Raw genomic sequence first — 27,538 nt, forward strand, 5'->3', positions numbered from 1 at the left:
CTGTTGGACCACAAGGTCGATAGCTTATGCATATTCATGTATACTAATCAAATATACTTTATTATTTTTCTTATGATAGTTTTACATCAAAGTAATTTACTGCTAAAATGAATCTTTATTGTTATTATTGAATTCTAATTTATACATTGGTTTCACGTGTTCTATTATATTACTACAGGTGGGCTGGCTCTCATACTACTGGCAGTACTCAGTAACTCCCAGTGGACACACGCCCTCCCGGTAGGTGAACCTCAACTGGATGGAGCTCCCGACGTCCTTCCTTCGTCAGTGCCTTCGGGTTTCGATATTCCTTCATATGATTACACGGATGTTGTGGGAGACTTAGGTAATGTATCTTAGATATCCGTTACTTTATTTTAATGGCTGGTTTTCTGGTCATATACTGCAGGGGAACCCTACTCTACAGAACCTTTCATAATTAATTTTATTATTATTAAAATCATAAATCCGTTTTTCTAAAGAATTTGGGTCGTTTTTACATAATACTATACTTGGACTTTATTCCTGACCTCACTTCGGTTTGGCAGGTAACCTCTGCTCTGCATTTTATTTGCTGAATTACACTCTGGTCATTGAGAAGGGATAATTAACAATACTACTAAAAGAAAAAAAGAAAAAAAAAACAAGGAAAAGGCTACTTGGTATATCCATTGTTTTTTCTCTAGTACTCCACTCTTTTATTTCATTTAATTCTTCGCTAATTTTTATTCCTCTTTCTATTATAACAATTCTTTAGATCTCTTTACGCTTATTACAGGCCTCAATTTAACCCATTGCTCTAGCATGAGACCCTTCCTTATCACCCTGACCCACAAATCAGACACATTTATGCAACTTTCAGTCTTAAGAATTGTTACCTGTATAAGTTGTCATTTTCACGTTATCCTTCTTGCAGATTACGAAGTGTACCCCGATCAACTGTCGCAAGCAAATGACACCACCGGTGCCGTCGATTCCAGAGGCGGGAGTGACTTTCTCGAAATGGACCCCAACATGCTAGGAGACGTCTTGGAGTTTTTGGATGTAGAGTCTCTCGATCAGCATGATCCGGCCCTCGAGAAACCAGGGGGTCTGCATGTGATGACCCAGGGTGGTAACCAACTCCAGGTCACTAAAGGTCAAGATGGTGAGTCCTTCATCACAGTGTTGAAAACATTACAGAAAAAACTGTGATTGTAATGTTTTAAGCAAATCAACTTTATTGAAACAATATTATTAGTTATTGACATTATTCAAAATTTTAACCAGTTCTCATTCTTTTATTTTTATTTTATATTTGGTTACTTATTTTTCTACAAAGGATGAAGCAGCAATATATCAAGTGATAATATAGCCAGCACATTCATTGTCAAACTAAAACGACCTGTTTCATCTGTCATTGTCGACTATTTACACTGCAACTTTGATAAATCCAAAATGACCAAGAACCAAATAGGCACTGCATATAAAACTGCATTTCAACTTCCCAGGTAGCATCAGCGTCAATGGATCTGTGGTTGATGGCGTCATGAGTCTCCCTGATGGAACTGAAATCTACACACTGGAAAGATTTCTGAAAGAACATCGTCATCTCATGGACGAAGCCTTTAGGCATCTGGCAGTGCAGTCCAAATCTCTTGAACAGACAAATGGCCGGAATTATGGTAACATATTTTATTCTTTGACTAATACTTCTTAGTGTTATTGAAAAATAAACTTATAAATGGTAAATAATCTACTAGATTTTAGTATGGTTTAATCTGGTTTAATGATTTGCCATTAGGTAAGAAAGCTCACAGTCCTCCAAAATAGAATATGTTCCCTTCAAAAAGTACAATATAGTTAGTAACTAGAAATTTAAAGTTTCACTAAACCTTAATGTAGGTACAAATTCTTTTGAAATTTTGTGATTTTGTTAATGATATGGATTTTGAATTCGTTACTGTCCTTTTTCAGTAACCAAATCACAACCAGAAGGCCTTGAAGCTGAGGAGAAATTAGAGGTAAAGGATCAGCTTTCCAGCCCAGCATCCCCGGATCTCAAAATACCAATGCCTTTTTCTTTATCTGTGAGTGAAGTTACAGAAATATCTACAAGGACTTCCCCTCCAGAGATGACTGTCCAGAAAAGTGCTCCTGGGGATATGACGGTTACAGAAGTTCGAAATGAAGATTTCACTCCGGAGGGCCACCCCAATGTAATGGTAAACCAAACAGACTTCCCAGTGGACCAGTTTCCTCATGATGGGATCTATCATGAGGAACGAGGGCCTGATTATCCAGTTTATGAGGATACGGTCTATGATGAGGTATATTCAGAAGTTGCTACACAAAATGGTAGTATTCCTGAATATCCTTTATACGACGATTCATTTTATAGTGAAACTGTTTCAGAGGGAGCAGTGCAAGGAAAGGAAATTTCAGAATATCCGGTCGAAGAAGAAGCAGTTTACACAGATGCTGATAATGATAAAACAAGTTCATCCATTCCTGCTGTCTCTGGAGGAACGGTTAACGTAACACTGGCTGTTGATGAAGTAGCATTTGAAGAAACTCACCCGGAAGTCATACCTGTGAAACATTTTCCTTTAGACCTTGATTCACATCATTCAGAGTTTGTGACTGAAGAATTGCATAGAAAAGCTAAAGAAGTAGTACCTGAGACTAATCTCGAACAAATAAATCCTAACACTGAGGAAAAGATCAATGTTTTGGAAGATGTGACTGAGCTGGTTCCCATCCAGACAACGATATCAGCTTTGGATAGTAATTTGAATGACGAAGATTTGATTCCAGTTACAGAGCCCATCAGATTAGGAGTCATAGTGCCAGTACCAGTGTTGAATGATGAAGAACCAGTTCCTTTTACAGAACATGAGAAGACCATCACAACAGTGTCAGAGACAGATCTTAGGGATGGTGAGGCTCCAGTCACTGAATATTTCTTTGAAGCAGAAGATCCCCTTCCAGTCACAGAATTAGGGCCTTTCCCAAGTGAAATTACGCTTGAAGACAGAGAAAACTTGCATGCCAACGCAACCTCCGTGCATTCAGACCAAGAGATGACAACCGAATTAGGTCATGATATTCTCGACAGTACTCAACCTGATGAAGAAATCTTATCCGATGCTTCTGTAGACTCTTACGTCAGGACTGAGCATCCTGATTTACCCCATGTAATTCTTGGCGCAGCAGCAGAAAAAGCCCTTTCACCAAACTCTCTGCCTACATCTAAACTCGTTAAAGATGATGGAGTGGCCAAACTTGCATCACCTCAACGCATTGATGTTGAGGCACATGATATGATTCCTGGTAAGTTCCAATTATAATTTGTAATGTAATTATTTTACTAGTCAAATTACCTGTTATTGATATCTTTTTCAATTCTTCAATCCTTTCTAAAAGTTATAAAAGTTGGGAGCAACAATAGTGTTGCCATCCACTGTATCTTTTATTAACGAAAATACTGTGTGTATTTAACAGATTTTTCTGAATTACCTTTGCTGAAGGCTTTATATATTTCACATCTTTAGACATCTAGAATTATGACAGAGTCGAGTTAAAAAAGATGAAATACAAGTCACTCTATTTATGATAAAATCCTGCTTACATGTTTACTAGCCTTTAGAAACCTTTATCAGTTTATTTAAGCTAAAATTAGATTGACCAGAAAAGTTATCTCATGATAATGTAAACTTTTTATTTGGTGTTTTATGATATCTTTAATCATATCTGAAGAACATTCAACCAATACTCCAACAGAAGGCCAAGAGAACTCTTCTGTTATTGTCCCAGCCATCCCACCAGTCATCGGCGAAATTGAAATTCTGCCAATTATTGATGTCTGGGGCTTTGCTGTGCTTGAGCAAGAGAATGATACGAAGATTAATCTAGGGGATAATAGAGGTAAGTGTTTCCTGGTCCATCCCTTTCCGCATTCAAATTATGTTAGTCAATAATCCTTGGATTGTTTGGTTCTGATTTTTACTTTCCTGTAGGTACCAAATTTCAGGAACTTTCACACAGCTTCACCATACCCAGACTAATAACCTAAAAACTGTGAAGAGGCAGGTCTATTGTTTTCAGTGGAATTATTACTGTCCCTTTTTATTTATGTCTGATTTTAACTTTTCAGGACATCTAGTATTTGATTTATCTTTCTGTCTGGCACTTATGTTTTTCAATTTTAGGGCCTTATAACATAGGCATCATATCTGTTCATTGGGCCATTGCATGAAAAATAGTCAATTTGTGAATTGTTTTGTATACCACTGAAAGAGCTGTCTACATAGGTCCCCTTCAACTGACATTCCCAACAAGTTATCTATGGTGTTCTAAACAAACTTTACTCCTACTTTCATATTCTTTTTAGTCAGTCAGCTGTGCAAACCTCCATTTAAACACTACAGTAGTTTTCTTCAAATCGCCAAAGGTAGTGGGGAAATAGTTAAGCGCAAGCTATCCCATCAAGTGTCAATTAGAATTATACAGTACTATATTCTTAGGTCAATGGATGATTATTGAGATTTTTTTTACACATTAACTTGTTGTGCTTGAGAAGTTCAACGATTTTGGCCAGAAGTGAAAACATTCAGAGATTATTAGCTGTTTCTTGATGAAGCTGACCTTAGGTTACCGAGGGTTCTTGCTTCTTGAAGCAGGCCAAATGAGGCAATACAGAAAATGAGTAATGTTCTGTCAAACATAAATTAAATAATAGTAATTACGAAGGGATTTATTATCTTGGATACAGACCAAAATGATGTAATTATACAGTGAGCTGCTTACTTAACTTCAGGAAAAAGAATATAAAGGCATGAGTTTGCGCTTGAATATTTTATGTCAAGCAGATCCATGTACGATTGAAATAAGAGAAAATAGGCTTTGAACTGCTAAACCTTCGGATAGAATTGTTGCCTTTTCAAATTATCAGATTGTTTATGTATAATGTTCTATAGACAGTTTCATTCATCTTTGCTTGTTATGTGGTGTCTTTTATCATAATTTCATATTCACTCTTAAACCTTGTTTAAAGCACAATTGATATAGCAATAAGAAAAAATTTTAGTTTCCCCAAGAAACTTTCATTATTCTAAACTGAAAAAGCCGAAAGATCTGCCAGCACCTGGATATAAAATATATATAAATTCAATTCATATATAAAATTAAGAAATCACTGATCCCTGCAAGCATTTCACACACATATATATAAGTGTTTGAAGGTTGTGTATAGTAAGAAGTGCTGGTGATTCAGTTACATCCTTAACATTAATTTACATATTTCCAATGTCTATATCCCTTTGACTTCCCAGGTCTCATATATGACTTGCTCCTACTTTGACCACACTATTATGGTCTGCTACAATTTTCAGTAATAATTCTGTTTTCTTCTGCAGCCCCTAAGACCATTCTGACACCAGAATTTCACGAATTCGTCAATGTTGTCCCCCAAGATAGTTGGCATCCACTGTACGCCAGCAGCCCTGAGAGCAAAGCTCTTCGTAAGGATTTTGTTCTGGATTATTTGCTAGATGAACCCATTTTACCAGAGGATCAAAGACTGGCCGGTCCAGAGGGACTCAACGTTTTGAATATTGGTGGGAAGGAACTATCCTTCAGAAGGGATAGTGAAGGTAAGATAATTATCCTTAAGTGCTATAACTAATTTACTTAATCTCATTTCTAGGAGGCTAATACAATGGTAATGAGATCACCTTGCATTGGTAGCATATCAATCCCAGACCAGGATTGTGAGTTTAGGCTGTTTACTGGGGTGGGTTACTGCTGTGATTGGGGACCAAAGTAGGGGGTTGGGCTCACCCGGCTAACATTTTGGTGTGGATCTCTTCAGAGGACACTAGAATTGAAACCAAGCACTCTATATCAGGAAAGGTTCATAGTAGGATTCTGTTTTAAGAAGGTAGAATAGTTCACAAAAGGTCTGGTAGGGGTATATCAGAGTGGGTATTTTCAAATAGCAATTATATTTTTTATTGTAGCCAAACCAAAAATATAAAAATGGCTCATATCTTCATTTTGCAGATCAGGGTGCTTAATTTTTTTTTTTTAAATTGAATAATTGAATTATCCTGCATTTTGAAACTGACACATAGGAACTGTCTATTTTACAGGCTATCTAAGCATAAATGGAATCCCAGTCTTAGACTTCAGCCTCTTGAGTGATGGGACTGTGACCTACACTCTAGCTACTTTCCTCTTCGATCATCGGGCTCTTGTGAAAGATGCTCTTCTTAGGCACAGCCGTGTGAGGCTTCTTGACCCTGCCGTTGATGTTCCTGGTAAGTTGTATTGGACGGTATTTACTTCTGGCTTTTTTTCTTGATAAAAGCTTCAAATTAGGTCTCTTACATTGCCTCTATACATCATACTTTTGAATTGGATTAGAAATATCTGATTTGGGCTTTACTATACTTTTTTTCATTCCTCGTTTAATGTATCATTAGCATTGTTAAAAATGCTATTATAAGGCAATTACTTTGCTGTGCATATTGGTGTTTGTTAAACTTCCTGTCTAATTTTGCTTTGTGGAGCATTATTTTTCAAACCACTGTCTACTAGAAAATATTAGAATTATTGCCAAGTAATGCAACTTTTTAGCTTTGACACGAATGTTATCATTAGATTGAATATGGCTCATGAAATTTTCACGCAAATTTGAAAATATAATTTATTTGCTCTTTTTATCCCACAGCAGAATAAATTCGGAATCAGTTCAAACCTTTTGTTACACTGTACATGCATAGTTAACATTTTTGCTATTCAATATAGGTCCCCCTCTTGATTTATCGGATGCCCCTGAGGTGCATCCCATCGAACCAACCATCCCTACAGTGACAGAGACAATGTCTACTGGAGCAATTCCTCCTTCTGAAGAGTTCCCCGTAACCGAGGCCATTGGAAGTAGGCCAGCGAATGTGCCAGAAATCCCAACTTCTCTAACAAGGGAGGAATCCCCATTGCTGGACACAATTGATCATCCGGTCATTACAGATCCAAGCTTTTCAGAAACTGGAGAATTACCAGGTTAGCTGTCCTTTGCAAAGTTAATTTACTGCTATTTTGTGCATTATATAAATCAATAGTCAAGTAAGCTAAGTTAAGTTAGTCATAATTTGTTTAGTGATATCATATGCATTAGGAGTATGAAATACTGCTTAAAATCACTTTATCAATAAATCAATTAGCTTCTGGGTCTAAACTATACTGTATACAGTACACAGTACTGTACTGTATTATATAATTTAAAAAAAATCAGTTGAGCAAATTAAAAAAATCAGTTGAGCAAAACCATGTTTTCTGCTTGTTAAATTCTGCCTGTGGATTCAGACACTTCAGACAGTGTGTGATCCTCTTGTCTTATGAGCTATAGTTGTGAACATCTCTGTGGAACATTGTTTGAATAGTATAGCTCAATTTTGAATTTCTCAATTTGATGACTTCAATCAGAAGCTGAAACTAAAGAATAAAACAAACATAATTAATCAATGATTCTTTAATGAGATTACTGTCCAGGAAAAGATTATTGTACAGCTTTTGAGAATGTCAAGATTTTAAAATTACCGTAATATAGCATTTTACTAAATTTTGTAAAAGGTATCACCTTTTTTGGTAAAATTGCATTTTGTTTAATTTCAGCCTCTCTACCTCAAGGTGATTTAACTGTGGATAGCCACATCATACAAAGAAGTCTACCATTGGTGCCAGAAACTGTTATCATGGGCAGCCATTCTTCACTATTACAGTTTTGGGAACTGTCCTTAGAAGATCAAGAGAGGCTGTCGGTACCTGTTAATGAAGTTGGTAAGTCCTCCTTTCACTAAATGCCTCTTTATAAGGAATTGTAGAATTCGAGTATTTATGGGAGGAATTGTTCATTCCCTGAAAGAGAAAGGAAAATAAATGGTGTTTACCTATTGTTATAGGAAAAGTGAATATTCCAATACAGCACTCAGAAACATTTTGTAACTCACTTAGTAATGTCACCATGATCTTGAGATAATAAACTTTTATTAATCAAGCCTTACTATGAATTTTTAAAGAATTTGTTACATAGATAAGAGAAGGCAAAATAAGCTGTCTTTCTGACTGCTACATTGATCCTGAAACAAGGAATTTTGAATAGTTCCGTTGTTTGTTTGAATCAAATATTGTATTGCGTTGATCTATACTACGTACTTACCACAGTGAATAGATAATTTTTAATATCCATTATGTAGATGATATATGGCATATGTTTAAATGAACTGTGTATGCAGTACTACTATTATTATGTCCTGCACCATAGTTCATGAACTTCAGTTCTTAAAAATTAAAAAAAAAAAAAAATAATAATTATGACCCTTTCTTCCAGGCCCAAAGACTTTGTTAAATCCAGATTTCCTTGTTATGGAAACCCTGGTTCCAGAGGGATTAGAAAACCCCTTACTCTCTAACAAGACTGAAAATAAAGCATTTAGAGCAGAGCTGGTGTTAGACTACCTCATTCCTCAGTCCGTAAATCTACAGGACCTTAAAACTGCTCCAGACGGTGGACTACACGTCATAAACTTTAATGGAAAGGACCTGGTATTTGAAGGGAAGTTTAGAAGTAAGTTTTATGTTGTCAAAAATGTGATTGTGTTTTGGTGTGTGGCAAAAGCATAAAATCAAGTGTCTTGTGTAGCTACTTCCTGTGTTGGGTCCTCTATAAGATCTGTATACATACTGTGCTTTATCATGATTACAGAGTTTTCTCTTTAGTATAGAAATTAAAAAAAGTTCATTATCCAAATTCATTAGAATTCTTAACTCTCCAATTAATGTTGAATATGACTTGTAACTTTGGTTGTGTAGGTGGATGTCAGGGAGCCCTCATTGCACTCCTACAAGAGATTTTGTAATGTTAATATGGCTTATAAGTCAACTATCCAAGTAACCTAATAAAGATTGTTTATGAATGTTAGCTAAGATATGGATATCAGTGAAAGAGAAGAATAGCACATGGGTTTGTTAAGAGGGTTGATTATATCTGTCTTATATTTGTCTTTTGTACAGGTTCCAAAGGTGGGGAAAGTCGATTAACTGTGAATGGTGTAGATGTGACCAAGATTGTAACTTTAGCAGATGGAACTCAAGTATTCGAGATGACAGACTTGCTCTTCGACCACAGGCAGAGAATTTCAGAATTGGCTCATCGAACTCAGGCGGAATCCAGTCACCAACAATTACCAGGTAATTATGCAACTTATTATAATTGACCACAAAATATTCTTTTGCCTGGTGGTGTTAGTATGCTGTATTATATTACCACTCTTGAATGCAGTAAGCCTCGTCTGTTTATTGAAAAAAAAAATAGTTTGTTCCACTTTGACTTTTAGTTAATTGTAAATAAATGTTTCTTATTTCTGTTGTTCTTGTTTTTTGAAGTCTTTATAGTTTATATATGAAAGACTTATTTTAATGTTATTACTGCTCTTGAAATATTTTATTTTAATTGTTCATTAATTCTCTAGTTTATTCCTTGTTTATTTTCCACTCTGGGCTATTTTTCCCTGTTGTAGCCCTTGGCCTTATAGTATCCTGCTTTTCCAACTAGGGTTGTAGCTTAGCTTGTAATAATAACAATAATAATAATAATAATAATAATAATAATAATAATAATAATAATAATAATAATAGTCAAAATTTGTAATATTGCTTGAATCACAATTTTTTTTTTTTTTTTTTTTATATCAGGGACCACTGTGACCAGGGAAGAACTGAAGAAGCCTAGCATGACTGTACCAGAAATCCCATTACCTGCTGCCATGAATCCAACAGCGTCTCAGACTCATCTGTGGGCGTACAACCAGTTCTACCAGGATAAATACCCTACTCTGGAAGATGCTAGATGTTAGTACAGTAACCATTTTTTTATTAATTCCATAGTCTGTTAAAGGTGGTATTCCTTATTTCTTACAATTCTTTTAAGTGTAGATTTTTAATATTTTAAATTTTCTTTGGTCAGTTTAATGTATAGCAGGAATTACGTTCAAACTATTATCAATCCTGTTACCATTAACACCTTTAATACTGATCTTAGTTGAAAAGGCAAAATTTTTTTTCAAGAATAGTTGAATGTTATGTGTATTTGTTTATTGTTGGTTACACTCTATTAAAGTTCCCTTAGGCCTTATGTAGATGAGAGGTGCATGCACCTGTACTTTTGTTTTATGCTTTTATTTTTCATGGTGTAAAAAAAAATTCTATTCATTCGTCATTGTTGTATACATAGGATAGTGATCAAGACTTATAGATCCAATGATATGTGCACGGAATCAAGACCATAGCTACATTTATTAATTTTGACCATAAGAATTTAAACTGAACTGATAACTACAGTATACCGTAAGTGTTTCATACTTGCTCGTACACTGTAACGGTATTACTCTTTTCTTTTTATCTTTTGCTGTCCCCGCAGTGATATTATAAACCTGTGGTACAGCAGTATATCAGAAGAAGAAGATCAATAACACAGCAGTAGTGAATATCGGGTTGAAACAATTGACTAACTTGAATTTAGTTTAGTAACAAAACCTAAGTTAGCGTCTTATTGCAGAAAGCTGACTGGAAATACTGAATGAAAGTCCATGGCAAAATCATTGTCTGTCTCCAATTTAGATTGACAATAAGACTTCTGTTTTTTTATCATGAGATCCAATTACAAAATTCTTTTGTTCTCTTCTCAAGACCCAAAAGAATAACTTCAATATAACTTAGTACCAGTGTTATCAAGGAATGGGCAATAGCTCCGTGAGGAATAAGTTTCCGTTTCATTCAGCAGTAGATTTGGTCTAATCTGACATTATTTGAGCACTTATATACAGTAGTTCATGTTGCTTTAGCTTTGTTACTAGGACAAAATACTTTTTTTAAGGATTTGTTGAGCAACCTGGTCAGTACTTAAATACTTTCTCATCATTGTCCAGTATGACTTGTTGGTTGTACAGCCTCGGAAAACTAGACGCTAAACTTAATTACACTCAAAAGATAGAAGCTTTGATTAATTCTATTATGCCCATCTTTGGTTTCTTTACATTGCCAATGCTTGGCTAATCATAAGTTTCTAATTTTTAAATATAAAACTTACCCGCTGGTTATATAAGAATGGCTAAAGTCCTCAGACGCCCGGCAGAAAATTCAAAATCTCGCGGCTATCGCAGGTATGCCAGGTGTACACTAGCGCCCTCGCGGTAGTCAGGTAGAACTATAACAAACCCTTCAGATCTTCTCTGCAGCCATTGTTGGCTGGAACTATTGGAAATTCTCTCGAAACTTACTCTGTTTTGGACGGTTATTTGGTGATGTACTCCGTTTTTAGAGTTTTGGGGTTTCGCACAATTGATTTCCTTTTCATTTATTCTTGAAGTATTTTTGTTTTGGGGTTAATTTATGTAATTTAACCTTTGTTTATATTTTTGGTCTCTCTTGCCAATTCAATATGGCGGACCCCTTCCCTGTAATTCGGAAGTGTGTTAAAGGTTGTCGTACTCGACTTCCTAAGGCTTCTGTGGACCCTCATAGTATTTGTATTAAATGTAGGGGAAAGTCTTGTTCTTTTGGGGATCGGTGTGATGAATGCATTTCGTTAACCGATAGCGAGTGGGTAACTTATGAACGTTACATTAAAAGATTAGAGAGGGACAGGGTTAGGCGCAGTTCATCTCGTTCTGTAGATTTTTCCTTACCTAATATCATTGATCCTATTCCTTCCCCCGTAGTGGTAGATCAGCAACCGAAGCAACCTTCTATGAAGGATATGTTAACTGCGATTCAGGCTCTCAGTGAAAGAGTCGAATCTTTAGCTGCAGACAAAAATCAGATCTTGTCCGAGATCAATGTGCTGAAAAGTTGTCGCACGGGCGACCAACCTAATGTGAAAAGTGTTTCAAATGTGTTTAGTGTTGTGGAGGTTGTGTCTGCACGATCCTTTCGTTCACCCAGCCTATGACCTCTTTCAAGCTCCCGAACCCATTGGAGAAGTAATGTCGGATGGCAAAAGGGAACGAGAGGCTTCATCAATCGTGCAGACGTCCCCTCGAGCGTTCCTGCTGTCGTAACACAGGTCACTCACCCTCATCATAGGAAAGATGAGGTTGGTGCGTTATCACTTTCCTCGGATGAAGGTTCGTTTAGCGAGAACTGGCGTCACGCTTCCAGACCGCTTAAAAGGAAGTCTCACGCGGTCGTTCAGCGTCACAAATCGCCTCCGCGTCAACCAGGCTGTAATACCTGGGATACGCCTGAGCGTTTTCCTTCTCCTGATGGTTGCACGCCTTTAAAACGTTCTGACAGAGGTCCTGTTGTAGATATCAATGTGATACAGTCTGATTCAGAACTGATGCCTGTTTCTGAAGTGACGGTTCATGCACCACTGCTTCCATCAGACTGGCTTTTGTCGTCCAAAAGTGTTAAGTGATTTGAAAGCGAGGTAGAAGGCGATTTCCCATTAGAAAAGGATTCTAACTTCTCGCATAGCAGCGATCCTAAATGGTCGATGCTTTTGGGTATGAAACAGCAGCTCTCGTCCTTGATGCAGTCTTATCAACCTGCGGTTGGCAGTGCAGTTGGGCGTCAGTCTTCAGACCCGTTGTCGCACAGGTGGCCTGTTGTCTCTGGCGCTGACGCGTTATCGCACAGGTGATCTCCCAATCGCAGTGTTCAACGTCAGGATGAGTTGGATGGGTCACGTCAGGGAGCTGTTGCTAAACAAAAACCAACCTCTGAACGTCTTTCTTCCAAAAGCGTTGACGTTCCCCTAGCGATAGAACGAGCCGGTGAGCGGCAGGATGGTAATGAACGCGATGTGGAACGGCAGCGGCGGCAAGTTGATGCAACGCGTCACCGTGACGGCTCTCGGCAGTCTACTCATGATGCGATGGAGCGTCAGTGTCAACAGCAAGCGGACGCTAGGCGTCCACGCGACGGCTCACGTCAGTCGACTCATGACGGCATAGAGCGTCAGCGCATTCGCGTCATTGTGACGGCTCATGTCAGTTGACCCTTGACGGCGAGCGTCAGTCCATTTGTGGCATCACACATCAGTCAACCTCGCCCGCCTCACTTCAGTTGGATGCTGTTTCCCAAACCGAATGTGATTTTAAAAGGAAAACTATTGATCGCCCGATAGAAGGAGATGTTGAACATCGCAAACGTTCCCATTTCGGCACTGACTCTTCGGTTGAGGCTGCTGCAACAGCTGAATTGTCAGAAGAAGAACCAGAGGTGGTATCTGACCTGGACGAACCGTTGGAAGCTATTTCTGAAGGGGAAGAAGAGAAACATCCTCAACATTCAGTGGATCTCAAAAAATTGATGTTGATTTTCACGGGACTTTTTCCAGACAACTTTACTCCTGTGGCTCCACGTTCTCCCCCATCGGAATTTAACTTGGGGAAGGCTACTAAAGTGCCTCTGTTTACTAAGATGGTGCTCTCATGCTCTTCTAAAAGAGCTTTGAAACTGATGAGAACTTGGATGGAATCAAAGAGGACTCTTGGCAAAACGGGCTTTGCCTTTCCACCCGCAAGATTGGCTTCCAAATCCAGCATTTGGTATGAGACAGGGGAAGTTCTGGGCTTGGGAGTTTCTGCCTCTGCCCAGGGAGATTTCTCGAGCCTTGTGGACTCCTCTCGCCGACTGGCCTTGAGAAAAACGAAAGTGTGGTGGTCTATGACAGAGTTTGATCATCTACTTAAAGGCATGTTCAGGGCCTTTGAAGTTTTTAACTATTTAGATTGGTCTTTGGGAGCCCTAGGGAAAAAGGTGTCTGAAATGAAAGGCGCGGACACTAGCAGTCTCATTCATTTGATGTCCTGTATGGACAAAGGAGTTAGGGATGGCTCTAACGAGTTGGCTGCTCTTTTCACGGCTGGAGTGATTAAGAAGAGGGCCACTATGTGTTTCTTTCTCTCAGCGGGAGTTCCCCCTTACCAGAGATTGGAATTGCTATTCTCTCCACTGACCTCTACTCTATTCCCACAAGAGTTGGTAGGGGAAGCGGCCACTGCTTTAACCCAAAATGCAAAGCATGATCTAGTGGCTAATATGGCCAGGAAAGTTCTGCCTTCTTCTTTTTCGTCCCGTAAACCAAAAGAAGGTACTTCTGGGGTACGACCCTCTGAGCCCTTTCGTGGTAAGCCTATCGGAAGGGGTTCCTTCAGGTCTGAAGGGAGGAAACCTAAGAAGAGAGGAACCAAAACTGTCCGAGGTAGGGTCTGACTGCCCTATCCTTCAGACAGCAGTAGGGGCCAGGCTGAATTACTTCTGGAAGGCCTGGAAGAAGAATGGGGTGGACCCTTGGTCCGGCCTAGTGTTGAAGGAGGGTTTCAAGATTCCATTTTTATCAAATCCTCCACTAGTCACAGATCCGGTGGCTCTTTCGCCCAGATAGAGGGAGGGGCCAAAGAGGCACGCCATGCGGCTTCAGATGTCTCTGTTACTGGAGAAGCGAGCTATAGAGAAGGTATAGGATTTAACATCACCGGGGTTTTACAACCGGCTATTCTTAGTACCCAAGAGTTCAGGAGAATGGAGACCAGTTCTGGACGTAAGTGTTCTCAAAGGCTACGTCCAGAACACGAAGTTTACCATAGAAATACAGAAAATGGTTCTGGCAGCGGTAAGGAAGGGCGATTGGATGGTCTCATTAGATCTCCAAGATGCCTACTTCCATATCCCAATACACCCCAGCTGCATGCGTTATCTGAGCGTTATCTGAGGTTTATGTACGGAAACCAGGTCTTCCAGTTCAGAGCCTTATGTTTTGGTCTCAGCACAGCTCCTCTATTGTTCACCAAAATCATGCTGAATGTAGAAAGCATGCTGCATTCAAGAAGAATCAGGGCCTCCCTGTACCTGGACGATTGGCTTATAAGAGCCACCTCAGCCGATTGCTGTTTGAAGGACCTGAAAATGACATTGGAATTGACCAAGGAATTGGGACTCCTAGTGAGTTCAAATAAATCACAGCTGACTCCATCCCAGAAGATTCTTTATTTGGGGATGGATATTCAGAGTCAGAGTTTTCAGGCTTTTCCGTCGCCTGTAAGGATCCAAACAGCGCTCCTAAAACTTCGAGCTTTTATAAAGAAGGATGAGCCTTCTGGGGACTCTATCATCATTGGAGAAGTTCGTGTCTCTGGGGAGGTTACATTTACAGTTTCACCTCAATTGGCATTGGAAGAAAGGGGACAGTCTCGACAAGGAAAGCATTCCCATCACGACTTCCATAAAAACACATCTTCAGTGGTGGAACAACGAGCGCAGACTGCAGGGAGGGCTGTCGTTGAATCAGAAGAGCCCAGACCTCGTGTTGTTTTCCGACGCCTCAAACTCGGGGTGGGGAGCGACATTGGGGAAGAGGGAGCTCTCGGGTCTGTGGACGGTAGAGCAAAAAACTCTCCACATAAACCAAAAGGAACTTTTGGCAGTTCATATGGCCCTCAAAGGCTTCGAGGAGCAGATCCTGGGCAAAGTGGTCCAAATCAATGTGGACAGCACCACAGCTCTAGCCTATATAGCAAACCAAGGCGGGACCCACTCATGGTTTCTGTACGAGATAGCGAGACCTCTTCTCTTATGGGCAGAGGAAAGGAAAGTGACATTATTGACTCGTTTTATTCGGGGGGTCAAGAATGTAAGTGCGGACAGACTCAGGAGGAGAGATCAGGTTCTCCCCATGGAATGGATGTTGCACCCAGAGGTCTGCAAGAGTCCGTGGTAGTTATGGGGTCGTCCTCTCGTAGATCTTTTTGCAACCGCAAAGACGAAGAGACTGGAGTGCTATTGTTTACCGGTACCGGATCCATGCACATAGACGCTTTCCTAACGAATTGGTCACACATGGAGGTGTATGCATTCCCACCATTCAAGATTCTATACAAGGTGATGCAGAAGTTCGTGTCGCACGAAGGAACCAGGATGATTCTAATAGCTCCGTTCTGGCTGTCAAGAAGCTGGTTTCCAGAGTAACTGGAATGGATGGTAGATGTCCCGAGAAGCCTTCCCTTAAGACCAGATCTTCTCAGATAACCTCACTTGGCAAGAAACCACCTAAACCTCCGAGCTCTACGTCTGACTGCCTTCAGACTATTGAAAAACTCGCTAGATCTAGAGGCTTTTCGAAGGAGGCAGCCAAGGCTATTGCGAGAGCAAGGAGGTCTTCTACCATCAAGGTGTATCAGTCCAAGTTTGAGTTGTTCAGAGAATGTTGTAGAGCTAATTCAATTTCTTCATCCAGTACCTCTATAACTCAGATGGCAGATTTCTTCTTAGACCTCAGAAATAAGCATAACTTCTCGTCCTCTACAATCAAAGGTTACAGAAGTATGTTGGTAACGGTCTTTAGACACAGAAACTTGGACCTTTCCAACAATAAGGACTTGCAGGATCTGTTTAACCCTGGATAGGTACGATGGGTCGTTTGCGACCCCGAGCGTCAAAAAAAAAACAGGTTTTTCTCACGTGACTCACCCCCGTGACTGAATTTGTGGGTGATCGACCTGCAGGAGGTGTCTCCCCTACACGCTCTAGTAGTGTCCAGATGTGCATTGCTGTAGCTGTACTCCTTCCCCGATTTCTGAGACGCGTCGGGGTCGTTCGCGACCGAGTTTACCCTTCTAAGGTAGTTTGCATAATTATCAAAGTTATTACGTATTATGAAATTGTCGTAGAATGGTGCAACTTGTATAGGTTATCAGTTGTGGAAAGTCTTGGTGGATTGTTTGGCTACCATGTGCATGATTTTTTTTTTAGTTAAAATGTCGTTCATCACCACGAGGACCATTTTACCGCGAGTGCCCCTTTTTCATTTTTTTTCATTTTTTTGCCAAGTCATTTTTCCGTAAGATATTGCCAAATAGGGTCGTAAAACTTTTGCTTGTTTAGTGTTGGAAAGTGTGTCTAGATGATCTGGCTACCCATGCATGACTTTGTTTTTGTCAGATACGACGTAGTTATTGGTATATTGGGTATTTAACTGCGGTTACCAATTTCTGTTTTTTTTCAATATTTGTAAAAATTACTACGTAGTAAGGAATTGCCGTATATTATTCATTTTTTTTTCATGTTTATGTGTTAGAAAGTGTGCCTTGATGGTTGGGCTTACACGTGCATGTCTTTTTTTTTATCTGAGATGCCGTATATTAGAATGTCGGGCATTTTACCGCGAGTGTCCCTTTTTCATTTTTTTTCATTTTTTTGCCAAGTCATTTTTCCGTAAGATATTGCGAAATAGTATCGTAAAATTTTGCTTTTTTAGTGTTGGAAAGTGTGTCTAGATGATCTGGCTACCCATGCGTGATTTTGTTTTTGTCAGATACGACGTAGTTATTGGTATATTGGGTATTTAACTGCGGTTGCCAATTTCTGTTTTTTTTTCAATATTTGTAAAAATTTACTACGTAGTAAGGAATTGCCGTATATTATTGATTTTTTTTTCATGTTAGTGTTAGAAAGTGTGCCTTGATGGTTGGGCTAACACGTGCATGTCTTTTTTTTTTACCTGAGATGCCATATATTAGAATGTTGGGCATTTTTCCGCGAGTGCCCATTTTTATTTGTTTTGCATTTTTTTGCTTAGTCATGTTACCGTAAGGAATTGGCAAGTAGTGTCGCAAAACTTATATTTTTATAGTGTTGAAAAGTGTTTCTAGATGATCTGGCTACCCATGCCTATTTTTTTTTTAGCCAGATATGGCGTATATATAAGTATGTGTTCGATTTTCCTGTGATTGCCATTTTTTCGTTTTTTCCCATTTCTTTCAAAATTACTACGTACTAAGGAACTATCACAGAGTAATATTTCATTTATATGTTTATTTGTCGGAAAATGTGCTTTGATGGTTTGCCTAGCACGTGGCTGAAATTTTTTTTTTCTGAAATGCCGTATATTAGAATGGCCATTTTTCCACGATTGCCCCTTTTTATTTGTTTTGCATTTTTTTGCTTAGTCATGTTACCGTAAGGAATTGGCAAGTAGTGTCGCAAAACTTATAATTTTATAGTGTTGGAAAGTGTTTCTAGATGATCTGGCTACCCATGCCTATCTTCTTTTTTTAGCCAGATATGGCGTATATATAGGTATGTGTTCGATTTTCCTGTGATTGCCATTTTTTCGTTTTTTCCCATTTCTTTCAAAATTACTACGTACTAAGGAACTATCACAGAGTAATTATTCATTTGGATGTTTATTTGTCGGAAAATGTGCCTTGATGGTTTGCCTAGCACGTGGCTGAATTTTTTTTTCTGAAATGCCGTATATTAGAATGTTAGCCATTTTTCCGCGAGTGCCCCTTTTTATTTGTTTTGCATTTTTTTGCTTAGTCATGTTACCGTAAGGAATTGGCAAGTAGTGTCGCAAAACTTATACTTTTATAGTGTTGGAAAGTGTTTCTAGATGATCTGGCTACCCATGCCTATCTTTTTTTTAGCCAGATATGGCTGTGAAGAATTTTCTTCACTCTTCTTCTTTTAATCGTATTTTTAGCTCTCTTCTACTAATACTATAGCTACCCCTTAAACATTCTCTCCTAAATCTAGTTTTCTTTAACGAAACATAGGGAGGACTAATCTAAACTTGTTGACAGTGGCGCACGCCATGCTCGTGACGTCACAGCGTAGATACGCACAACAGATGGCCTTAGTTGTAACCCCGGCGTATGTTGGTTCTTTCCTAAAACTACATGGGTCGAGATTAAATTCCTAAACTGCACATTTTATATAAATTCCAATACTGCTGAAGTAATGCATCTTATATTTATCAATACCAATTAAGGTTTGTTAATTTTAAGATGTATGCCCATCGTACCAGTCCATTGCTAATTAATCATTTAAAATATTATTTTTAGTAAGCCAGAATAGGTAGGATTGTTGTGTATATAAACTCCCTTAGAGCAGCAAGATTTCTCTAAAGTATTTAGTACAAAATCCTGCCTCCTCTGCACTCCTTGCAACAAAATATTGCCCTGTCCTGAAGTCCCGATATGGCACCCTCAATGGATTACCGCGCGCATCATGACCGTCACTTGTTTGGCAAGGTGAAGCCAGGTGATCTCTTCGACCGTAGTGTCGACCCCATTCTACTACAAGCTGCCCTGGCTTGCTGACCTGCCTGGTCATTGAACCCATGTACTTCTGGCTCACCCCCATCCCATCCCACTCGCCCAAACGCGACTCACAAAGGGTTGCTGCCGGTCGGAGAGATTGAGAAGAAGAGGACCCTGATGTACCTAGTTACAGCTACAGTGAGAATTCTTGGGGTGAGCCAGGCAAGAAATTAGTGCGACAACCAGGTCAACAGCCACCACGGGCATAGGACTATCTTTAAAGGAGTGCAGGTACTACATCAATGGCCATTTAGTTTTCCCCCATTTTTGTTTTAGCTTAGACTAATTTTAACTTTATAGGGAACCTGGCTAATTACAATATTCGGACTGTGTGCGGTGGGATTGTGTGTAAATATCTTTCCATTATTATTTCTTGTTTGAGACTAGCATAGTCTCTGGGTCACGTGGGCCACGTGCCAGACCCCATTTGATTTTTGATTGTTGCAGACCACGTGTCTAACCCATCATTTTTTATTATTTTGAATTGCTTTCAATTTGCATTTCTTTTGATACCATTTTTTGTGTTGTTAAGATGTCCGTTTGTTTCAATGTAAATTTGTGAATAAATCAATATTAGGTTAATCAAACCTCCTTAGTATTTTTGCTCCCTCATTTATTTTAATGTGTGAAATGAATAGTTGATTACGGGACAAAATACCCAATATTTAAAGAGTAAGTCTATAGGTGGTAACAGCGAGGTACTTTGCATTAATATATTTGCTTCGAAGGTAAAGATCCTTATCTTTAAACTTTTAAACTACTTTACATCACTGCTCCCATTTTGGATTTTGTCTACCTTACATTAACGTAAAATAACTGTCCAGCATTTCATTGGGGTAGCTGGGACGGAGCCGGAACAGAGCCTGAGAATGAGATGACTATAGACCTGACAAAGCTAGAGTAGGCCATAAATTATTAATCCTACGTGTGGAGTGCTTCGGCCTCTGGACAGTAAAATTTCCCCCTTTTGTATTTAGAGTGATGGTTAGTGAATTGTGACAGTAAAGTATTAGCAGGGTGTTTGTGCCCCGAGAGTAAGTGCTCATATCCTCCCCTGTTGAACTTTATGTAACTGTTATAAGGAGACTTTCCCGGACTAAGTTCCCACTCAGAACATAACCATCAAAAAATTCTCCACACGAGTGGTCCTTCGAACCGGATCTTTTACCTTTGACTTGTGAAGCATTAACGTATTTAATCAGCTTGATTAAGCATATAGTAACTCGCTATATCACTTACCCACACGCACACAGCCAGTTTGTCGAATGTGTAATGCCCAGACTTTAATTGGGAAGAGAAATTTGTAATCATTATGATGTTTTTGTATCGACCACGTGTTTAAGGAAAGAACTACGTAACCAGGTTAATTTGTTGCTTGAATGTTCTCTACAGAAAGACTAGAATTTGTCGTAGGAACTTCACTTTATCTCGGATCCGTTCACCCACGTGTGGCGGAATCCACTTATGCCAGAAAGTTCTAAGCTACTTGAACTAAGGTTTTTTGTTGTTCAGACGCCCGTGTTTACTGCTCAGCTAGAGCACCGGTGTACTCGTCCTGTCAACTAATTTTGCTAGCTAAGCATCTAATTTGTAACATTTTGTACCTTGGTCTACCTTCCTTTGTGTCGTTTACCTTCCCTAACCAACCTTAACCTTTTTAACTAACATCACCGTATACCTAGCACGTGTCCTTGTCCTAAAGAGCGAATTGGCGTAACATAATTTTAAGTGTTCTTACGAGCAACGTAGAAACTTAACACCAAGTCCGTTTCATTCCACGTGTTTGTTCCGAGATGGCGGATCTTGTTTACAGCCCAAACTAAGGGTGCGTAATTGTTTGCTACCGTAAGTAAATTACTGCGTGTAGTTAATTTAATTTCCTTTAGCGAGGAGATTATTTGTGTCCTTTATCGACGATATTTTTGTTTTACCTCCGCGTGAGGGAAATTTTATATTTGTTTAGCCTCCACGAGAGTGCTCTTTAAAGTCGCTGCCTTGTGCGCCAATCTACATTTTGAGTAGTTCAATGGTCGCCTTAGTGCGCCCGTAATTGTGAAATCGTCACAACAGTGTCAGCCTCGACCTGTTATTTTAACTTTTAACTTCAATCTTTGCATTCATAAGCCATGTGCTTTCTAATATGTTCTACTTTAAAGTAAATTAATTAGTCAGTATCGCCACGTGCGTATATAATTCATTTTAGTAAAGTGTTTAACGTCACGTGACCTGGGCATCGTCTGCTTTGTTGGACCCGGTCACTTTGAATTTTAAAGTAATTTCATGATTTATATGTTTTTTGTCCATTTAACCATTTTTTCTCATCATGAGTAAATTTAAATATTCAATTGCCACGCTAGTAAATGTGTAAAGTTTCATTTTTACATTTCTTTTGAAAATTCAGTTACCCTTTGTTTGCTTTTACGAATCCGTTCATCAAAACGTGGTCATTCCAAGATGGCGGACATCATGTTTAACGTAAACAACCCTTCACCGCCTAAGGCGGAAACGCTTAGCCCCGAGGAGATTAACGCTAGGCTTGAGGAACAGGAATTAACATTCACCTTTGTGTGTGAGGACGCAGACCTAGCACTTCATGCTCTTGCTTCTGTAGATTTTCCCAGCATGGGTTCAGAAGCCGTAAATCATTTTAAAAACCTTATTGGTAAAGTAAGAGATGAACTTTTTAATTACAAGAATTTTTGGAGACGTCATTATGACCATCCCATTGTCAAATTAAATTATCCCGTGCTTGCTGCCTGTTCAAGTAAAATTGAGATTGCTTTTAATAGCCTCATGGCTCATCCCAATTTAATAATTAAAGATAATCAATCGTGTTCCTCTTCAAGGGTAAAACCTTCAGTGACACGTCCTGTTGTAAACGCTATTAGTAGTCCCCTAATTGTTATTTCTAATATATCAGCAGTCAAGCACAATGCTCATAATTTTGTCTCAATTCCTCAACCTGTTCAATCGTCACATTCCAGTACTATGTTGCCAACACGGCATACGATTAGTGAGTTTGTGTCAGTCCCACGTGCTCCGTCCTCATCTCCGAACCTTAAGCCACCCGCGTTTGATCACCCTCAACCCCCTTTGTCTTTGCCGCCGGTGACAGTCCGTCCCGGAGGAAATACCATTCATCGTCTTAACATGGACCCCCCAAGTGGTAGCGCAGATACCACACAACTCAACCGTGTGCGTGATGGCCAGCAGAGGCCTGTACCGGTAAATTCAATAACTAAAACCGTACCATCCCATGGACCAGTGCTCGCTTTGCCTGACTGTCCTATTCTTAAGCCCGTGACATCCGCTCCAACACGTGTTGACGCTAAAACATCCCCGTCAAAATTTGAAACCCGCCCTCAGAAAGAGCCGCGTGATCGCAAGGTTGGGACTTTAGTTGTCAGAAAGGAGCCTTTTGCGCTGACGGCGGATTTAGCGAAGGTCACACATGTAGACCTAGCACCGGAGCTTAGAGCCTGTCTACGATTCACCTTGCTTAAGGATAACGGTACATTGAACGCCATTCATTATTTTCATTCACTTTTATATGGCGTAACTGTAAGCATTTATTATTATTGCCAAGTCGTACAGCAGCATTTTCCAGGTCAATCACTTGCTTTAACCTCAAAGCGTAAATTTAATTTTTGCCTTGACAACTTGTCATGTTGCTATAATCCCCCTGACATCCTTCAGCTCGTGCTGAATATAAGTTTTGTTTTTAATATTCCCATCTTAAACGTTTCTGTTAAAGACGACATCCAAGACCTTAGCTGTCAGAAACACGATGTCCCCATGGACCTAGTTCGTCTCACTTTGTCATTCAAACTAGAGTCAGATGATTTTTCAAATTTTAACGCTGAGAATGAGGTAACTTTTCTCCTTTTGTCAGGCGACGAATTCAAAGCTTTCATTACGCCAGTAATTTTATATGTAAAGACATTTCATGTAAAACGTTGGGTGTCAGACCGGGATTGGGATTCACCCCCATAATTTTTAATTTGTCATTTGGCCTGACTTGTTGCTGAACTCGACCGTTATTGGCTTTCGTTTTGTTTGCTCTATCCGTACCCCTAGGGTGGGAAGAATTGAGTGTTTTTAATCCTTTAATTACTATTGCATCGTACGTTTCAAGTTAACACTGATCATTTACTTATATTAACGCTTCCGTGAAACATTGCCTGCGTGGTTCAATTTTCCCCAAATTCACGTGAAAGCATAACTTTTGATTCAATTGATTTCAATTAACGTTAAAGGCGTTTTGTTAACTTTAAACGGACGTTGATTTGAAGAACAACTTCACTCATCATTCAGCCAGTAACCTTATCTCGCTCATACTAACAAGTAGTTGAATCACATTTGCCGGAACTAACCCCTCTCCCTTTTTTCTCCCCTTTATCCCCAGGGTGTGAAGAATTTTCTTCACTCTTCTTCTTTTAATCGTATTTTTAGCTCTCTTCTACTAATACTATAGCTACCCCTTAAACATTCTCTCCTAAATCTAGTTTTCTTTAACGAAACATAGGGAGGACTAATCTAAACTTGTTGACAGTGGCGCACGCCATGCTCGTGACGTCACAGCGTAGATACGCACAACAGATGGCCTTAGTTGTAACCCCGGCGTATGTTGGTTCTTTCCTAAAACTACATGGGTCGAGATTAAATTCCTAAACTGCACATTTTATATAAATTCCAATACTGCTGAATTAATGCATCTTATATTTCTCAATACCAATTAAGGTTTGTTAATTTTAAGATGTATGCCCATCGTACCAGTCCATTGCTAATTAATCATTTAAAATATTATTTTTAGTAAGCCAGAATAGGTAGGATTGTTGTGTATATAAACTCCCTTAGAGCAGCAAGATTTCTCTAAAGTATTTAGTACAAAATCCTGCCTCCTCTGCACTCCTTGCAACAAAATATTGCCCTGTCCTGAAGTCCCGATATGGCACCCTCAATGGATTACCGCGCGCATCATGACCGTCACTTGTTTGGCAAGGTGAAGCCAGGTGATCTCTTCGACCGTAGTGTCGACCCCATTCTACTACAAGCTGCCCTGGCTTGCTGACCTGCCTGGTCATTGAACCCATGTACTTCTGGCTCACCCCCATCCCATCCCACTCGCCCAAACGCGACTCACAAAGGGTTGCTGCCGGTCGGAGAGATTGAGAAGAAGAGGACCCTGATGTACCTAGTTACAGCTACAGTGAGAATTCTTGGGGTGAGCCAGGCAAGAAATTAGTGCGACAACCAGGTCAACAGCCACCACGGGCATAGGACTATCTTTAAAGGAGTGCAGGTACTACATCAATGGCCATTTAGTTTTCCCCCATTTTTGTTTTAGCTTAGACTAATTTTAACTTTATAGGGAACCTGGCTAATTACAATATTCGGACTGTGTGCGGTGGGATTGTGTGTAAATATCTTTCCATTATTATTTCTTGTTTGAGACTAGCATAGTCTCTGGGTCACGTGGGCCACGTGCCAGACCCCATTTGATTTTTGATTGTTGCAGACCACGTGTCTAACCCATCATTTTTTATTATTTTGAATTGCTTTCAATTTGCATTTCTTTTGATACCATTTTTTGTGTTGTTAAGATGTCCGTTTGTTTCAATGTAAATTTGTGAATAAATCAATATTAGGTTAATCAAACCTCCTTAGTATTTTTGCTCCCTCATTTATTTTAATGTGTGAAATGAATAGTTGATTACGGGACAAAATACCCAATATTTAAAGAGTAAGTCTATAGGTGGTAACAGCGAGGTACTTTGCATTAATATATTTGCTTCGAAGGTAAAGATCCTTATCTTTAAACTTTTAAACTACTTTACATCACTGCTCCCATTTTGGATTTTGTCTACCTTACATTAACGTAAAATAACTGTCCAGCATTTCATTGGGGTAGCTGGGACGGAGCCGGAACAGAGCCTGAGAATGAGATGACTATAGACCTGACAAAGCTAGAGTAGGCCATAAATTATTAATCCTACGTGTGGAGTGCTTCGGCCTCTGGACAGTAAAATTTCCCCCTTTTGTATTTAGAGTGATGGTTAGTGAATTGTGACAGTAAAGTATTAGCAGGGTGTTTGTGCCCCGAGAGTAAGTGCTCATATCCTCCCCTGTTGAACTTTATGTAACTGTTATAAGGAGACTTTCCCGGACTAAGTTCCCACTCAGAACATAACCATCAAAAAATTCTCCACAATGGCGTATATATAGGTATGTGTTCGATTTTCCGGTGATTGCCATTTTTTCGTTTTTTCCAATTCTTTCAAAATTACTACGTACTAAGGAACTATCACAGAGTAATGATTCCTCTAGATGTTTATTTGTCGGAAAATTTTGTTTACTTTTTTTTGATTGAATATCATCAAATTTTTTTAGCTAAAATATTATATTGTTTTACATTTTTTTTTCTTCGATTTTATTTCCCTTCAACAAATTTTTTTGGGTCAGAATTTTAATTTTATTGTTGTAAAATAATCGACAATTATCCAGCAACCCACCATACAATTTTTATGCATATCCAATAATAATTAGATTAGTAAATAACACCTTGAAATTGACATACCCTTCCTACATTTCAAGTGGCAGATTAGGGAGTCTGAGTCAGTGTGGTTGGCGGCCATTTTGTGGACATATCCGAAGCGTAAGCTGCCCTATCTATATATATTCTTGTTCCCTATAGAATTTGTGATATTTTGGTATATTTTTACCTGCATAAATATCATATTATATATTAAATATATGTATTTTTTTACGAAATTTCTAAGTACTCAAAAAATTACCTTTAGATATGGCCCCTGGTATAAATGTAATTTACAAAATAATAAAGATTTTTTACATATTTCTATTTTAGGATAACATATGTTTATTCCCTAAAAAAATTAGCCACTTCCTATTTCATTTGGGTACCCAAAAAAATTCATGAAATTTGGACAAATTTTTTTGGCCAAAAAAAGTTACCCTTTTTTTCTCATTTCAGATCTTCACCTCCATGGGTCTGACTTCATCCAAAATACATCAAGATGTGTCCTAAACATTCAAGAATCAATTCCTAAAAGGATTTGTGTATATATGTATAAACTTTTTTTTATGAATTTTTATGTCAGGTCTTTTTTTTTCTACTTAATTTTTTAAAATATTTATAATAAATAGTTTTTCTGCAGATGAGTAGTATTTATTTTTACAGTTGTTTTAAGCATTCATTGAAGTTTTTTTTGGCAAAAGAAAAAAGGAGGTTACTGCAAAAACTGATTTTTCAAGAATTTTTTTTGGCGTCGGGGTCGTTCGCGTCCGAGTATACCCTTAAAGGGGTGTCCGAGGAGCGTACCTATCCAGGGTTAAGTCTTTTGATACCTCAAAGAAAAGACAACCAGAATCGCTTGCCTGGAACCTGGACGTGATTCTTAGATATCTCATGAGTGACAGATTTGAACCTTTACACTCGGCCTCTTTTAAGGATCTAACCTTGAAAACTCTTTTTCTGGTTAGTTTAGCCACTGCTAAAAGAGTTAGTAAAGTTCACGCCTTAAGCAGGAACATTGGTTTTCGAGTTGGGAAAGCCATATGCTCCTTACACTTGGGGTTTTTGGCCAAGAATGAAAAGCCTTCCTGTCCATGGTCGAAGTCTTTTGTGATCCCTAGCCTCTAAGATGTGGTGGGAGAAGAGTTGGAGAAAGTGCTCTGCCCTGTAAGAGCATTAAGGTTCTATTTGGACAGAACTAAGAGTTTGAGAGGCGACTCAGACACTCCGTGGTGTGCAGTTAGAAAACCTTCACTGCCCATGTCAAAGAACGCCTCATCCTTTTTCATAAGGCTCTTGATTAGAGAGGCTCACGCCCAGTGTGATGAGGCAAACCAGAGGCTTCTCAAGGTGAAGACGCATAAAGTCAGAGCGGTAGCGATTTCAGTGGCTTTTAAACAGAACCGTTCTCTGCAAAGTTTGATGGATACAACTTTCTGGAGAAGTAAGTCTGTATTCACATCCCATTATTTAAAACATGTTCAGACTCTCTATGAGGACTATTATAAATTTGGTCCATTCGTGGCGGTGAATGCGATAGTAGGTGAATAATCTACCACTACATTCCCTTTTTCCGAATACCCTTTTCTATCTCTTGGAACTTGTAAAGTTATGGTTGTATGTGGAGATTGGCCGTCAGTCTTCCGCAATATATTGTTTTGTCAGGTGGTCAATTTGTTACTAGAGTGTGCTCGGAACAAGGGTATTAGTTGAGGTCCTGTCATGTTATAGGTTATAGCACCGTTTGACAGTTCCTAGAGATCATCAGCCCCCTGGGTGGACCGCTGGATCTCCTGAGGATAGCAGACATAATGAGACAGAGAATCATTGCAGTCAGCTTCCTTATCAGGTGAGAACATCT

At 39.1% G+C, this 27,538-nt stretch overlaps 1 protein-coding gene across 2 annotated transcripts in view; it reads left to right on the top strand.

Annotated features, from left to right (window-relative positions):
* The window catches only part of LOC137620803 (uncharacterized), a 183,456-nt gene that overhangs the window by 94,381 nt on the left and 61,537 nt on the right, over positions 1-27,538 (top strand). Inside the window, exons 2-13 of one of the 2 annotated variants that reach the window (XM_068351250.1) lie at positions 179-346; positions 917-1,147; positions 1,491-1,664; positions 1,957-3,312; positions 3,739-3,906; positions 5,397-5,633; positions 6,132-6,299; positions 6,790-7,044; positions 7,657-7,821; positions 8,372-8,608; positions 9,055-9,231; positions 9,736-9,891. In XM_068351250.1, the coding sequence (XP_068207351.1) occupies positions 179-346; positions 917-1,147; positions 1,491-1,664; positions 1,957-3,312; positions 3,739-3,906; positions 5,397-5,633; positions 6,132-6,299; positions 6,790-7,044; positions 7,657-7,821; positions 8,372-8,608; positions 9,055-9,231; positions 9,736-9,891 (3,492 nt within the window). The remainder of the gene's footprint in view (positions 1-178; positions 347-916; positions 1,148-1,490; positions 1,665-1,956; positions 3,313-3,738; positions 3,907-5,396; positions 5,634-6,131; positions 6,300-6,789; positions 7,045-7,656; positions 7,822-8,371; positions 8,609-9,054; positions 9,232-9,735; positions 9,892-27,538) is intronic. The other variant, XM_068351251.1, reaches the window with a different exon arrangement.

The sequence above is a fragment of the Palaemon carinicauda genome, chromosome 27, assembly GCF_036898095.1.
Source record: "Palaemon carinicauda isolate YSFRI2023 chromosome 27, ASM3689809v2, whole genome shotgun sequence".
NCBI classification, from domain to species: domain Eukaryota; kingdom Metazoa; phylum Arthropoda; class Malacostraca; order Decapoda; family Palaemonidae; genus Palaemon; species Palaemon carinicauda.